Source organism: Fukomys damarensis, unplaced genomic scaffold (genome assembly GCF_012274545.1).
Source record: "Fukomys damarensis isolate Sample0158 unplaced genomic scaffold, DMR_v1.0_HiC HiC_scaffold_26, whole genome shotgun sequence".
NCBI lineage: Eukaryota > Metazoa > Chordata > Mammalia > Rodentia > Bathyergidae > Fukomys > Fukomys damarensis.
Window position 1 is genome coordinate 28,513,859 of NW_022900938.1, and position 16,023 is coordinate 28,529,881.

The 16,023-nt window shown below is 34.6% G+C and overlaps 1 protein-coding gene across 8 annotated transcripts in view; it reads left to right on the forward strand.

Annotated features, from left to right (window-relative positions):
• The window catches only part of LOC104850109 (sodium channel protein type 1 subunit alpha), a 150,405-nt gene that overhangs the window by 80,998 nt on the left and 53,384 nt on the right, over positions 1-16,023 (forward strand). For all 8 annotated transcript variants that reach the window (XM_010606896.3, XM_010606895.1, XM_010606901.1 and 5 more), the window contains exons 3-10: positions 3,744-3,862; positions 6,642-6,731; positions 8,143-8,271; positions 10,059-10,150; positions 10,981-11,250; positions 13,881-13,944; positions 14,465-14,606; positions 15,339-15,545. In XM_010606896.3, the coding sequence (XP_010605198.1) occupies positions 3,744-3,862; positions 6,642-6,731; positions 8,143-8,271; positions 10,059-10,150; positions 10,981-11,250; positions 13,881-13,944; positions 14,465-14,606; positions 15,339-15,545 (1,113 nt within the window). The remainder of the gene's footprint in view (positions 1-3,743; positions 3,863-6,641; positions 6,732-8,142; positions 8,272-10,058; positions 10,151-10,980; positions 11,251-13,880; positions 13,945-14,464; positions 14,607-15,338; positions 15,546-16,023) is intronic.

Sequence of the window (16,023 nt, forward strand, 5' to 3'; positions counted from 1 at the left end):
GGGAAATAGATGCGACTCCCAACCTGCTAGATACCTGATACTCTGAGTTCATGGTCTCTGAAATTGAAGAATGAACTCTAGGAACAACAGAGGTTAAGAATAGGAAATATTTATTGAGGGACAGTCAGCTCCTGCCTGAGAAGGACAGTAGGGAGCCCAGAGAGTGTGTTGTCTCAGACTCCACTTACAGGGGCGGGTTTATAGAGCAAGATCAGGAGGTGGGCACAAGGTGGGACAAAACTATGATCAGCCAGTAAGGTTACAAGCATTGCCGCTTAGGTGATGGTGATCCCACGGGGAAGCAAGTCAGGTAGCCAGTGTGCACAGAAAGAACAAGGACCTTTCCTGGAAGGGATGGGTCAGGGACCCTTCCTAGAAATCATAGGTCAAGAGGTCTTGATGCCCATCCGAAGTGACTGATGCCTACTCAGAATAGACTGATGCCTACTTAGAATGATCCTCCCTCGGAGAAGCGTTTGGGTGCACTCATTCCATCTTTATCTTGAGACCAGGTCTTCAGTGAATGCACCTCCAGCCACAGTTGTAACGTGTTCTTATCTTCTGCACTGACTTCTTCAAGGGCCTAGCCCTGTCTGACTGCCTATAGTATTCCTAAATAATTCAGCTGTCCATAATAGGAGCACATTTAAAATTCTGTGACTGAGTTGCTATACAAGTCTGTATATTTTTGCTTTCTTGTAAAACTATTGAAAATAAACCCATAAATATGTAAAGTAATATACGCTAAGTTTTTATAGAAGCATGTATGTTTCAGCCTGAGAAAACCAGAATCTTTGCAGAAAAAAAAAATACTATGAAAATGGTCCTCTAATTTTGGCATCATCACCTAGTTCTGGGTAGCTCTAGGCAAGGAAACCTTGCCCATCTGTATGTTTTGTGAAAAATTAAAACAGAGCAAACTTTACTGTGCAGTAAAAATTCATTAATTCAATTATAAATTTAATTTCAAGCATATACATACTGCAAACAAATCTTACAAATATCAGATTATAAAAATTTCAACACTCTTTGAAACACATACATGCGTATTTACCTGAATAATTGGAAAACATCCTAAAATTAGTAAAAAGTTCCACCTATGCCTTGAACAATAATTTTGTTCATTTTCCTTTAACTTTTATTTCAAAGTGTTGGTTTACCCATCAAAAACTTTGAAATGTAGAATTACTTCTTAACATTAAGGGTATAGTACTTTTATTAAATTCATCTTGCTGAGATCTTTTTTGGTCCCTTGCTTTCAAGTTTCTGAGTCTTGTTTGTCTTACTTTTTTAGTCTCAGGGCAAAATGTTTCCTCTCCTCCACCCTTTTCTTTAGCTGCTCTGGCTCTGCTGTTTGCTTTATCACCCATTTCTCTCTTTCTATTTTCTTATTTTCTCTTTCTTTCTTTCTTTCATGCATTTTCTCTGCTCATGGTGGAGCTGAGGGTGACCAAGGAGCCAGAATCACAGGTGCTTTCCCCTGACAGTAGCCCTTACCTTTTCCTTTTCTGAGTTGTCATCAGAATCATCTTGGCAAACCTCACCTAGGTTACCTGTGATTGTCAATTTTTCCTCATTATCTTTTTGGAGCTCTTTGTATCACTGTATCCACTTCAAAATTCGTTTACAATATTATTTGCAATGAAACAATTCCCAGATTTTTTTCGTTTTATTTTTGATGTTCTTTATTTGAGACAGGGTCTCAAGATGTAGATTGAACTCAGCCATTCTCCTGCCTCAGCCTCCTGAGTGCTGGGATTACAGGCCTGTACCACCATACCCAGTTAGATTCTGTTGAGTATGTATTCCGTGTTATATTTTTACTAGTTCTTCAACTGTACCTATCATGTTTTTCATACGTATTGTGAGAGAGAGAAGGGATATGCACTAGTTTTGAAAGGTGGGCCGTATTTAGTCCTGAGTGAACTCACTTTTGCACTGTGTATCCTTGCATGCTCCTATTCCCTACTGCAAAGGCATTTGCATAACAGAAGTCTGTACACATTTTGTGATGATTTTACAATGTCATTTAGGGACAGAAACAGTGGATGAATAGGAAAAAAGGGCCAACTATTTTCAGTGGGTGGTTCTTCCTCAGAAAGCACAGACGCAGTCCCCCCTCCTCCAGTAAATTGAATTCATGCTACAATATTCTTTATGATCTTGACTGAGTCTTTCAAAGATGGTTGCAGGAACGCAAAGGGTAAGCTTAGAAGAAAGCTTCTCTACCTTTGCTCTGTCTTCTATAAAGTGCAGCAAAATTAATTTCTAAAAAATTTGCGGTGAAACTGACACAAACCACAGCCTCCGACACTTTTATTATGAGATTCAATAGACACACTATTAGTTTGTTAAATTGCTTTACAAGTTTCTAAACACAACTGTTCTGTCAATGTTTGTATTTAAATTGTTGTGGCCCAGGAGTGACTTGCAGACCACATTTTCACAGCAGATGTCTCTTCTATTCATGCAAGACACTGAGCGATAATTTCAAACAGCAACTCAGGTACTATTTAGAATAATTATTTGAAAAACTTGATGGAAAAGGAGGAAAAGAAAGGAGAACCCCATTAATGACCTAAATCCTGGATGTAGAAGAAAAAGCATTATCAGAAATTTTTGGTGGAAAATAATTTAAAGTTATGGCTTGCTTTGTCATAAGGGTTCCATGCAAATATGCCTCCTAAGGCTAAGAAACAAAACTTTTGATGGGTGGGTGAAAGATGTCATAGCTAGGGTCTTAGGGCCATAGCTCAGTGGTGCAGCGCTTGTAGAAGGTCTGGCATTCAATCTCCTGCACTGCCAAAAAAGAAATAAAATAAAAGAGCTAAAAATTATCTTCTCTTTATATTTCTCCACAAAGAAAATAGCCTTGCCACACATCTGGCTCTTTCTGAGTACAGTACATTACCTTAAGAAACACGCTATTGAACACTGTTTCTTAAATCTCTTGTTATCAAAAAGTCTAATATTTCCAGGTGCAATTCCGTTCATACTCACGAATCCTGGGTTCTTCAAAGACTCTGAGCTTTTCCTCTAAAGGAAATGCTGTAAGAGATAGACAGTCAATTGGGATTAGAACACAATGTGTCCGCTAACTCAGAAATCCCAGTACAGAATTTAGCACTACTGGTATACGGTTACTCTCCGGGGAATTTGGCCTCTAGAAATCAATTATTGGATTATATCCATCTAATGCAAGAGTGGGTTTGATGGTGGATGCTTTTATTTTCTGTTACTATTGGAGTAATAATGTTTATTTTATTAGCGCAGATGTAAAAGACTATTTACTTCAAAAGTATTTGTCAGCTTTATATAATGCCTTTGCATTCCTCAAGATTAATTTTCAAAACATTAAAAATGGGAAAGCTGAAATGAATATTAAAGTGATGTAGAATCTGGATACTTCTAAATAAAAATGAAATGTATCCACATTTAAGACTTTCATCTAACACAGACATACAGAATACTGAGAAAATAAATATTCTCCTGGCTAAGTGTCTCAAGTACAGTAAAATTGCAGGTAAGTATCAGGTAAAATAGGTAAGTGCTAACATTAGATTTCTCTCTAGCCTAGAAGAGATCCAGTTGCACACAGTCCATTCGTGGTGCACATCAAAAAGTTGTGATTACCATGATTTCTTGTATAACTGTGGAACTATTCACTATAAAAGATAATTGAAAATAATGGTATTGAAGTGGTTTGTGCTTTTATACTTCTTTGTTGTGTTTCTGTCTTACAGACTTTTATAGTATTGAATAAAGGGAAGGCCATCTTCCGGTTCAGTGCCACCTCTGCCCTGTACATTTTAACTCCCTTCAACCCTCTTAGGAAAATAGCTATTAAGATTTTGGTACACTCATATCCTTTTCAAGTTATTAATATTAACTATTTCTATATAATTGATAATGCTTTGTGGCTAAATATAAAGTTAAGTTGGGAAATGTCCACATTCTATAGATTTCATCACTCTGATTTTGTATCTTCCTGTGTCATATAAGCCTTATTCTTAAAGTTGATTAATCACATAGGTGTCACTTAGAAAGTCTTTAATATTACATATATGTGTAAATGGTTGTTTTATTTCTAAAAATACTCATATTGAAGCCTACAAGACAACCACAAGATAGTCGTGTTTATCTTCACCATCTTTGAACAAAGATGTATAAAATTTTCAATGACTAATGATATAGTAACAAATGAATATACTTCTTGAATCAAGATTAACCTTAGCTAGGGCCAGTGATTTAGCTCAGCGGTTCGGTGGCCTGCCTTGCAAGTGCAAGGACCCGAGTTCAATCCCCAGTACCAAAAAAATAAAATAGAATAAAATAAAATAAAGATTAACCTTAGCTAGGGCCAGTGATTTAGCTCAGCGGTTCGGTGGCCTGCCTTGCAAGTGCAAGGACCCGAGTTCAATCCCCAGTACCAAAAAAATAAAATAGAATAAAATAAAATAAAGATTAACCTTAGCTATAATGTAAAATGCTTTAATGTGCCTTAGAATAAGCTGGTAAGTATAGTTTCTGTAGAAAAATGTAAGGAGACTTTGGAAAGCACGTAGCAAATTCTTAAACTCTCCTTGTAGTTTTTGTGAAAGACGTACTGGAATACTGGCTGAATTTCAAATTTAAGTCACTGAATTATGACTGCCATGCAAAGCTGATTGCCTGGGAAAGATTCTGTAAGTTAATGAAAGAAGCTAAGATTGTATTTCCAAATGGTCTTAAGGGATTTGGCTTTGTTATTCTGATTAGTGTTAAAAAGATTTCTACAACTAACTTCCCTTATGAACTTTATCAGGGTAGAACTTCTTTTCTGATGATGTGGCCCATAATAAGTATAGAAATTATATGATAATTATCATAAGCTCATATCCTTGACTTTTTAAAAAATAGATTCTAAAATCTTAAAGTCTGGGCTAGAGCTACAGCTCAGTAATAGAGCACTTGCAAGAACGAGGCCCCGAGTTGGAAATCCAGCACTGCCAAAAACAGAAAGAAAAGCTGCACAAAAAACAAAAACAAAAAACACCAAAACTAAAAGACCATTTTATTTTTAAGGTGGTAGCAAGAGAATTCAAGGTTTCATATGGAATGGTAACGTTATTTTCCTATTTTTGTATTCCATGTGGTCATTTGATGAAAATTTTCTTTTTCACTTACGGAAAATTTTTGTTTGGGTAGTAGTCAGTAGCAGAAAGAATATTGGAACTGAAAAAAAAAAAAAAAAAAAAAAAAAAAAAAAAAAAAAAAAGTCTGTGTCCTACAGTCCCATGCCAAGTTGTCTAGGGCTAGTTGAGCTGAGGCCCTGTTTCTCTGACTTCTAAAAATGAATGATAAGATTAGTTGTTTTTCAATGTCCTTTTCATTTCTTTGATTCTATTACTTGTTTTATCTAACACTTAGAAGAAGCATATTCATGATATACAGACTTTGTTCCTAGCATTTCATCACATCTTAATTATTTTGATTTGCACACAAAATGATGTTTCTGTCTATCGTGAGCTCCACTGTATAAATGTAAGTGGACACACAGGGCAGGCAGTTCAGTGGTGTGGAGAGGACGGGTCTCCTCTCACTGGAGATCACCTTCTATGTTGAATTTTCATTACATTCGCATTTTTTTAGTCTTTTTTTCCATTTCCGTTTTAATTTTTTAATTAGTTCATATTTGCAATACATAATGGTCACATTCCTCACAAGGAGCTTGTCCATATGCATAATACAGCTTAATTCTTTTTGCATTCTCTCTCCTCTTAGTCCCCCCGCCACACACACTCCCTCTATCTCTTGGTCCCCTTCCCTTTTGCAAAAGACCTATCTTCCTGTTTCTTATTATCTATCTTTTATTTTGTGTTACGCTTTGGATCTCTTGTATAAAAGAAACTATACAATATTTAAATTTATGTTTCTGATTTACTTCACTTTATGGTCTCAAGGTGGGTTCAACATTGACATCATTAAGCCTCACCAAGAATATTTACTTTTCATGTCCTCCATTGCTGCTGTACTTGTACAAATTCAGTTGAAATAGAACAACCCAACACTTAGACTGTGAGCTGTACTGGATAACATGTGTTGAAGAAATTTCCATATTGCGGATATGTGACCTTCTTCGATAATGTCATTTTAATTGCCTGAAATAGTTCAATATTTTCTCCTCAAAAACTGAGCAACTCCCGATGGCACAAGCACAGTCTCCTCGACTAAAGTTCTCTGAGACATAAATATATCAGGTTAATAAATGTGCAAAATCCAGACTGGTATGGTAGAGCATGACTGTAATCCAAGTATTTGGGAGGCTAAGGCAGGTGGGTGGTAAATTCTAGGCCAGCCTGTCCTACACACTGAGACACTGTCTCAAAGAATAAAAGTTGCAAAAGAAACACCTTCTACTACATAATGTCTTCTCATATTCCATCTCATTTAATCTAAGCAATTATTCTGTGAAGATGATATTATTATCCACATGTTACCAGTGAAGAAACTGAAGTTTAAACTGATTAGATGACTCATGAACAGTATATTTCTCACTGAATCTTGACTGAGCAACATTTCAGGCTTTTCAATGTTAGATTTACACCATATAATAATTGAACTTGGATTGTTTTTGTGTGCGTTCCTTAACAAAAGCCTACATTATTCAGCATGCTTATCATGTGCACTATTTTGACCAACTGTGTGTTTATGACCATGAGTAACCCTCCTGATTGGACAAAGAATGTAGAGTAAGTTCAACTCACATTTTAAATATTTAAATATATACATGTATATATACTTATTATTTTGAAACTATGCCTTGATGAATCATTTAAATAAAACAGAAGAGCATTTGTATTAAAGCCATTTGTAAACACAGTCTTGCAGAAAGAATTGGCCTGCACAATTCATGCCTATGCTTGCTGGTGTTAGATCTATTTTCTCTCTTTTACTTGTATCTGATAGTCCCTGGAAGTCCATTCTACCTGGACACTCATCACTCTTTCTTTGCAATTACATTGTCCAATGAAACTTCATGAAAGCAATGACAGAAAAGCGCCAGAGAGTCTCGTACCCAAATTCCCACCTAATTCAGTGAGTTCAGAGTCCAGAACAGAAAATTATAAATGCTATAAGAAGTCAACGTTGAACCTCACAATGTTCTCCTTCTGTCCAGCACATTTGCTTCCAGTCAGGACTCTGAGTTTCAGGCATAGTAACCAAAAATTTGGCTTAAAAAATTTCAAAATTTCAATATTATAGAACTTGAGGGACCCTTGAGGGCAGAGGGGCCAGGTTGGAGGTACCCCCTGCAGATAGGGCTTCTGCAATCAAAGCTCCACACCTTTTCACACTGCTTGTGTTGTAGTCCCTAATATTCTGCAACTGCAGTCCCTACCTCTGCTGAGCTGTTCCCAAGAGCCTCTTCCCTTGACACTCCTAGGTTGGAACCAATAAGAAAGTGGGTGGATTCATTTTCAAACCTTTGTATACAAAGAATTCTTAAAATACCAATGTTAATATGTAAACCCCAGAGGTCTTCAGTCACTCTGACTTCTATAATTTTATACCATACACCAACTCCAAATTCTAAATAAAAACTTTCTGAATTATTACAAAATTGTTCTCAGAATTAGATGTTCACCTCGTATAACTCATAATAATCTACCTGGATTTTAATAAAGTCCTTTTCTGAGTAAATTAGCCTATATTTTTAAAAAGGGAACTTGTCACTGTCTTCTCATTCTTAAAAAAAAAAATCTGAGAATTCTCATTTTAACTGAGAATGCTTTGCCTTCAAAAAAACATTCTGTGCTTCAGCAATATTATTGATTGGTTCCTCTATACCTTTTGAACTCACTGGATAATTCTCAAGAGGATCTATTCATTTCTGTCAATACAGAGATATTTCAGGCTGTAGCTAGAATGACTTTATATGGTGTGTGTTGATCACATTGCTCTTACTGTACTTTTAAAAGAACTCTTTATGTGTTAGGGAGTTGAATTAAAATATAGGGCTATGTTTTAGATCTATAAAAATAAAACCAATCCTACTGTGTTTCTGTCTTTAGTTTTCCTCTATTCTACTGATAGAAGAATAAGAAAATGATGTTTTGAAAGAAAATATTGCTTTATCAATTTCTGAATACTTGTTTCTAGGTACACCTTCACAGGGATATATACTTTTGAATCACTCATAAAAATTATTGCAAGGGGATTCTGTTTAGAAGATTTTACTTTCCTTCGAGATCCATGGAACTGGCTTGATTTCACTGTCATTACATTCGCGTGAGTGCCTTTTCTGAGACCTCAAAAAAAGACTACGTTTGGTTTTCCGTTGGTGTTTATGTTTTTAAAGAATACGTTTGCTTTACCTGTAGAATATTTTGGCATAATTTATGACATTTAAGCTCTGTTTTAATTTAGCACCTCAGAGGTCTGGGTAACATTTCATCTTTATGCATGAAGTCTTTGCAGTAGTTGAAACTAAAATTTTGCATGTAACAAATGTAAGCAAGTTGTGTATACACCCCTTTTTAACACACACACACACACATACACACACCTTAATAAAAAAATATGCATGAGTTTGTAATATACCTGTGAAAATGGCTTTAAAAGTTACAGGCACAAATAATTCTACTGGTTCACAAATTTGCACTGATCTTACCTCTGGTATGCACACTCACGTACAGTTTCTTTTATTACTTTGACAGAGTAGCCTGGCATGGTGGTACATGCCTGTAATACCAGCACTTGGGAGGCTGTGGTAGGAGGATCACTACAAGTTCGAGGCCAGCCTTGGCTATATAGTTCAAGACCAGTCTGAACTATCTACTGAGGCCTCATTTAAAAAACAAAACAAAACAAAACAAAAAACAGTTTTGATGGAGTAATAGAAAATAAATATCTACCAGCACCAAAATACTCTGAATGTCAAACTAACAGGAAAGATATATTACATCAATTTAATGAATTTTTATTCCACCAACAGGCTAACAAGGCTTATAAATAAACACATTTTCTCTGCTTCTATTTATTTTCTGACTTCTTTCTTCTTTACCTCTTTCTCTTTATGGACTTCTTCATCTCTTTCTTTACTATCAATATAAACTTTATCTTTATCTGATGACTATGAGCTTCCTGCTATCCACGTGTATTCAGTAATATGCACACTTCCTGTGTCTCTCTTTTTATTCCTAGTGCTAAACTTGCCCAGAAAGAGAACTGAAAAAATAATAATGCAAATCCACTTAGAAGTAGATGAGAGTAAAATGTAGAGGATTGTGAACCAATACCACTGGCCTTCATGCTTGCTTTGGGAGCCTCCTTGCTTGGCCTTTGCAGGTGTAATGTGGTGGATCACTGCATACCAATGATATAGTCAGAGCTCCAAACACTGCCTGTCCGATCTTAATTTCATATCTGAGCAAGATGAACCAATTCTTCACCATTCCCTCTAGTGCCAGTTTAAAAGAAGCCAATTGGGGCTTTTGTTTCTTGAGAATAAAATAATAATAATGGCCTTTTTACCATAAAGTATTGTTCTTAATTTGCCTAATTTTTATTTAAAAGTTACACTAGAAAGACCATATTTTGTACATAAAGAAAATAAGACCTTTTCATGCCTAACTTTCTTTTGGGTGAATTTCTTAACTGAAACCCTGAATCCTTAGCCAACATTTATTTTCTTTTTACTTAATACTCCTAAATTACATATGATATTGATTACATTGCTTTACAAAATTATGAAAATAAAGCCATAGCAATAGATTCTAATTTCTAATTTGCCACTTAAAATATTTTTCACTTAAAATCACCAGAAAAGTCTTTATAAAAGCAGCAAACAACATAAATCTTGCTCAAATCTTGAGTAACTCTGATTTTAATCCTACAGGTATGTAACAGAATTTGTAAACTAGGCACTTTTTTTTTAGTTCTTTGCAATTTCAGATTCTCGAGAGCTCTGAAAATTACTCAGGTAACCCCAGGTAAGAAGTTGTTAGTGTAAAACAGGGACCTAGAACTTGCTTTGTATCTTGTCATTGCGTTTGTGTGTGAACTCCCTACTGCAGGTACGTGACAGAGTTTGTGGACCTGGGCAACGTCTCAGCATTGAGAACATTCAGAGTTCTCCGAGCTTTGAAAACAATTTCAGTCATTCCAGGTGAGAGCAAAATTAAACATTTCACTCGCTAAGTTCCTTTAGCATCAGCTTCTTTGCCTGGTGTTTAGAATTATGTACAGATAATCAAGAATGATAAGACAGAGTGTTTCACAGAAAATGATGCTTATTGTTTGAGCTTAAATTTTAGCAGTATTGGAATTTAACAGTTTCTTACATAAGACATTGTGCTATGCAGTTTGAGTGAATTGCATTTAGAAGTATTGTTTTTGTCATGTCAGTTTTATAAATAACTTGTTTCCTGAAGAATGCATGCATCTAATTTTTTACTCATTGTAGCCATTGATGCCTATGTGTAAATGACATAAGTATTCTAAATCTTTTGCTTAAAAAAAGAAGAGATAAGATAGTAAATATTTGCATGAATCTGCATGGAGGATTTATCTTAAAATGCACTTGAATTTTAAGTCACCCCCGGTTTTACAGCAAAATCCTTCCTACTTATCGGTAGGAATTCAAGCATATTTATTCAGGTAATTTGTTACAAAATTGACAATTAACTCTAGAGAAAGTGTGGGTAATCTTCACTAGCAAAAGAGGAGAAATTCAAGACCCTTTCTTTAATACAGAGTTCAGGAGAATCATGGACCTCTGTCATTTTCTCTCATTATAATGGAATGGGAATTGCATTTCATTGTTTGGATCATTAAGTTTTCAGAGTTCATGTTCATGAGCTCTTCAGCTTTCCAGAAACCTTGTCCTCCACTAACATTGTATTTTTAGATTTATGCATGCGTTCCATTTTTAAGAGAATTGTATGAAGCATTTATTATCCCAGATGTGCTTTCATAGCAATAGGCTTCTTCTTTCAGGCCTGAAGACCATTGTAGGGGCGCTGATCCAGTCAGTGAAGAAGCTCTCAGATGTCATGATCCTGACTGTGTTCTGTCTGAGCGTGTTCGCGCTCATTGGGCTGCAGCTGTTCATGGGCAACCTGCGGAATAAATGTGTACAGTGGCCACCTTCCAACGCTTCCCTGGAGGAACACAGTATACAGAAGAATATTACCGTGGATTACAATGGCACACTTATAAATGAAACTGTTAATGAGTTTGACTGGACATCATATACTCAAGATTCAAGTAAGAATTAGTGTTATGCATGTATTTTTTTTCATTGCTTACCTGCCTTTCCCCTAGGTGTGGACAAGTTAAAAATGATAGCCTAAAAAAGAGATTGTAGTCTTTTTGAAAATTACCTAATCAAATTATTTAGACTTATATTTATAGTTAACATTTCTTTTCCATAAATTTTATTTATTTGGTTTCTTTCTTCTTCTTTTTATTTTAATCTCTAGCCTTTTACATGCCAGGGAATTTAACCACACAGCTACATTCCCCAGCCTCTTCCCTGGATTTTAAATAACAAGTCATTTCTATTTCTGTAATGAATTTTAAAGAAAAATTGTTAATTGCCAATTAATGGTTTGCATATATTTCAATTTTTTAAATTGGTAGCAGTTTTTACTTTGACAGCCAAATGCCTCTTCCTATTGTGCCATCAAGTGAGAGGCTGAAGAACTTTTCTTGATCTGGAGTTTAACAACTGTTGGCAAAGTATTTGTTAGCATACCACTAAATATTATGGATAAGTGAACTTGCCGAACAAACATTACATTCCAGATATATAGTTATTAGAAAACACTGTATGCTTTATTGTTTTCTAGAATGCTATCATTTCTTTAAGAATTATAATAAAACATCTGTGGTTTCTGTGATCAATTCTACATGTTGCATACAACCATCACTGGAGTTTTTTTTCATTTTTTTTCTCCAAATAATAAAGATATAGCTATATATAAGCACATGTTGAGTTTAAGTTTCATATACTTAATATTTTTATATACAGATATTTCTTTTCCTAATGAATCATGCAGTAACAGTCTCTGTTTTTTTTTGAAATATGTTACTGGTAGATAATAAAACTGAAAAGAAAATTTTACTTGCTTTTATTGTCACTTTAAAAAGAGAGTATTAGACTAGTTATTTTCCACCCTTCTAGAATAGACTATTTCAGTGTTCAACTAATTTGTCTAAATGCTTGAAATAAAGATAAACCAATTCGCATAACTTCACTCATTTATCTGATAATTTTTATTACTCTTCTGAAGCTTAAGTGAATATAATTTTATACTCTGTGATATAATATCACCTTTCAAGAAGAAGAATGTTTATCTTTAGGTCACCTGTGATTTCCATAAAATAAGAAAAATAATTTACTGAACTATTAGCACCTCTAAACCATTTTCTCCAGTGTTCTGGCACAGTTTCTGACATTCTGTTGTTACAGTTTAATTTACACTGTACAGTAGAATTTACAAAAGGTTCGCATATACTTTATTTTCTTTGATTTCCTCTATTACATGGGAAGGATGTACAGTGATGAAGAGCCCGGGATTAGAGTAAAATACAGATGTGCCTTTTTACTTCACGTGTTGTCAATAAATCCCCTGCTGTCACCAATCCTCTAAAACTGTTGTTAGTTTGATTTTTATCTAAAATCAAGACACTCACTATAAAGATGTAACTTAGGGTTGATTCTCCTAGTAAAAATGTAGTGTACTATGTTTTTCTTAAACTCATACTAAAAGAAATAAAGAATACCTGAGGTTATTTTCAGCTCCAAAAATATGATTTTTGTCATTTGTCCCAAAAGTATCCCGCTCTTTGAAAAACAATTATTTTAAATTAAATGCTGGTGTAATTAAAATGATTCAGTTTTAAGAGTGAAAGAGGGCCAGGGATTTAGCTCAGTGGTGCCACACCCCCACCTAGCAAGAGCAAGGTCCCTATTTTGGTCCCCGGTACAAAAAACAAAAATGATAGAAAATTAAATCATAATAATTAAAGTAAATATTGTGACTTAAGTTATATTTTATTCAAGTTAAGATTTTTAGATCATGAAATTTAAAGCACAAAGCTTTATAACTATAAGATATCAAAAATTTATTCAGAATTTATCAAAGTTCTTTCACTGTATTCTAACTGAAGGTTAAAAAAGAACAATGTCAATGTCTGTATTTCAAGAAGTCAGGATATTTGGAAGTACAATTGACATTTTCCCTCTTATGGTTCTGCATCCTTTACAAAATTATGCATGGAATAAATTACTATGATTATTTAGCATCTAAAACATACTTTTTCTTATAAATCCAAAGTTATTATTTAATTCTCTTTCTGAAAAATGTTTTCTTATCCATTAAATAAACTTTGCTCAAAGGCTACCAGGTCTCAAACACTAGTGACATCAGAAAAATTAACCATTGTGACTTTATTTCTAGGAGTAATAATATTCAAAACAAATAGTCACAATATAAGATCATGAGTATAATAATAATGTAAGTGTATGCATGTTACTGGTGACACAGTGAGGAAGTTTCTTAATTCTGCTAATCTTTAGTGGAAAAGAAGTAGAGGATGAAGGCAAATTTCTTAGAAGCAGTGATACTTTATCTGGAGATTAAAAGAAGGTGAGTAGTTTGCTAGAAACTCTGAGATAATGTAATGCTCACCTATAGTAACCAGTATCTAATATCCTTAAAATAACATCTAATATTGGGAGGAAAAGGGGGTAAATGTTTGCTTTGAATGAATTGCGTAAAATAATTAAAATCACTCAGTGATTCTAAAAGTAGGACCTAATCTTGCGTCTTAGCAATTTAGTGTCTTTAACAGTGCAAACATTTGTCATATGATTTTCTATTTTCAAACAGGGTATCATTATTTCCTGGAGGGTTTTTTAGATGCACTACTATGTGGAAATAGCTCTGATGCAGGGTAAGCCATTAATTTGTGTGTGTTTGTGTGTATGAATGTACACACACATATATGTGTACTTTTTGTAGAAATTCATAGCATCCAACTAACTATATGCATAACAATTTGCTGTTATTAAGGTTATTTAGAAACCATGAGATCACTTAAATATTAGGCAAGCTTTTTCTGTGAAAAAGCAGTTCTGTTAGCCAGGATGCTGACTCCTTTAGTAAGTATATTGAGCTATGATTCAACTCTGGAGACTCTGCAGGAAAGAAAAACAAAAATAGAATTATGCTTAAATGCTAACTGCAAAGAGAAATAGCTTTGTAAAATGTTATTAGAAACTCTATCCCATAATTTGATGATGACAACAAGTGGCTAGCAAAATTATAGTAAGTCAAAAGTTTCAAATGCAATAGTTATCATACTAGTATCTTTTGAAATAGCAAATCTGTGAGCTAGTTAATAAATACAGGAATCTACCAGAATAAGTCAACAGCAGAATGTCTTGCAATACTTTCTTCTTCCCTACTTACAGGCAATGCCCAGAAGGATATATGTGCTTGAAAGCTGGTAGAAACCCTAATTACGGTTACACAAGCTTTGATACCTTCAGTTGGGCATTTTTGTCCCTGTTTCGACTGATGACTCAGGACTTCTGGGAAAATCTTTACCAACTGGTGAGAATCTGGAGAGATTCACACTACATTTAAGTAGAAGTATACAAAAATATGAAGTGAATCATGACATCTAAACTTCATTCAGCATAATGTAGTATGATAGAACTTGAAACCCAAAGATTTGAACTCCTCTATCCCATTGATTGTAATACGTATGATGCAGAGTAATGCAAAGTGTATTAATTTTTTTCCTTTCTTCCCTTGTCTCAAACCATATTTCTTACTCTTTTCAAACACAGGCTTCTCTATAACAAAGGCATAATCTCCTTTTCAATCCTATCTCTCTCCTCAAGTATTATCTCTCAGGTGGGAGGAGGTGAAAATGAGGCAGACGTAGAAATCACCTTTGTTTCTGATGTACACCAAAGATTCAGTGTTTTGTTGGAGGTCTTCATTGGTATTTTATTAATTCTTTCATTATTCTTGATGAATACAAGAATTCCCTCCTAGAGATCAGAGTAGGAATGCATAAGTTAAAGGAGAGAGAAGAGGTGAAGGTTAATAAAACAGTGAAAGAAGTAGGAGGAGCTGGGTGTGGTGGTCTGTACCTGTAATCCCAGCTACTTAGGAGTGAGACACAGCACTTGCCTAGCATGTGTGGAGCCCTGGGTTCAATCCTTGGGACCTCAAAAACAGTAAGAAGACTTGTGACAGATACAGTTATCATTCATAGCATAGTTCTGCTATCACTTAATGGATAATGCTGAAAAACTGTCACATTTTTGTTTACAGACATTACGTGCTGCTGGGAAAACATACATGATATTTTTTGTGCTAGTCATTTTCCTGGGCTCATTCTACTTAATAAATTTGATCCTGGCTGTGGTGGCCATGGCCTATGAGGAACAGAATCAGGCCACGTTGGAAGAGGCAGAGCAGAAAGAAGCGGAATTTCAGCAGATGCTTGAACAGCTCAAAAAGCAGCAAGAGGCAGCTCAGGTAAATTACCAAACCCAATAAACTTTTCTTATAGTACCAAGTTTTATTATTATTAGTAGTAGTAGCAGTAGCAGTATTAGTAGCAATAGCAGTATTATTAGTAGTAATAATAATATTTTACCGCCAACTTTTAAAGTTTTTTTTGTTACAAAAATATTAGAGAAAAAATGAAAGACATAACTGTTTGACAATACCTTGAGAAGCTGCTTGTATGAAGTATTAGTAAGAATTTACATACTTTGCTCATTTATTTACTTACAGCTAGTCTAATTATATTATTTAATTGCTCTAAGATGTTTGCAGTTATAAATCACAGTAAAAATTGTCACGTTATAATTAGCTTCAGGTTTTCACAATAAAAAGAAAAATGTATTTCAGGAGTTTTTTTGGCTGAAAAACTTTTTCTGAATCGGTATACTGGTATTAGGAGAAAATACTTGGGAAATTATCTTTCCTCAGGATAAAATTATTGGTTATT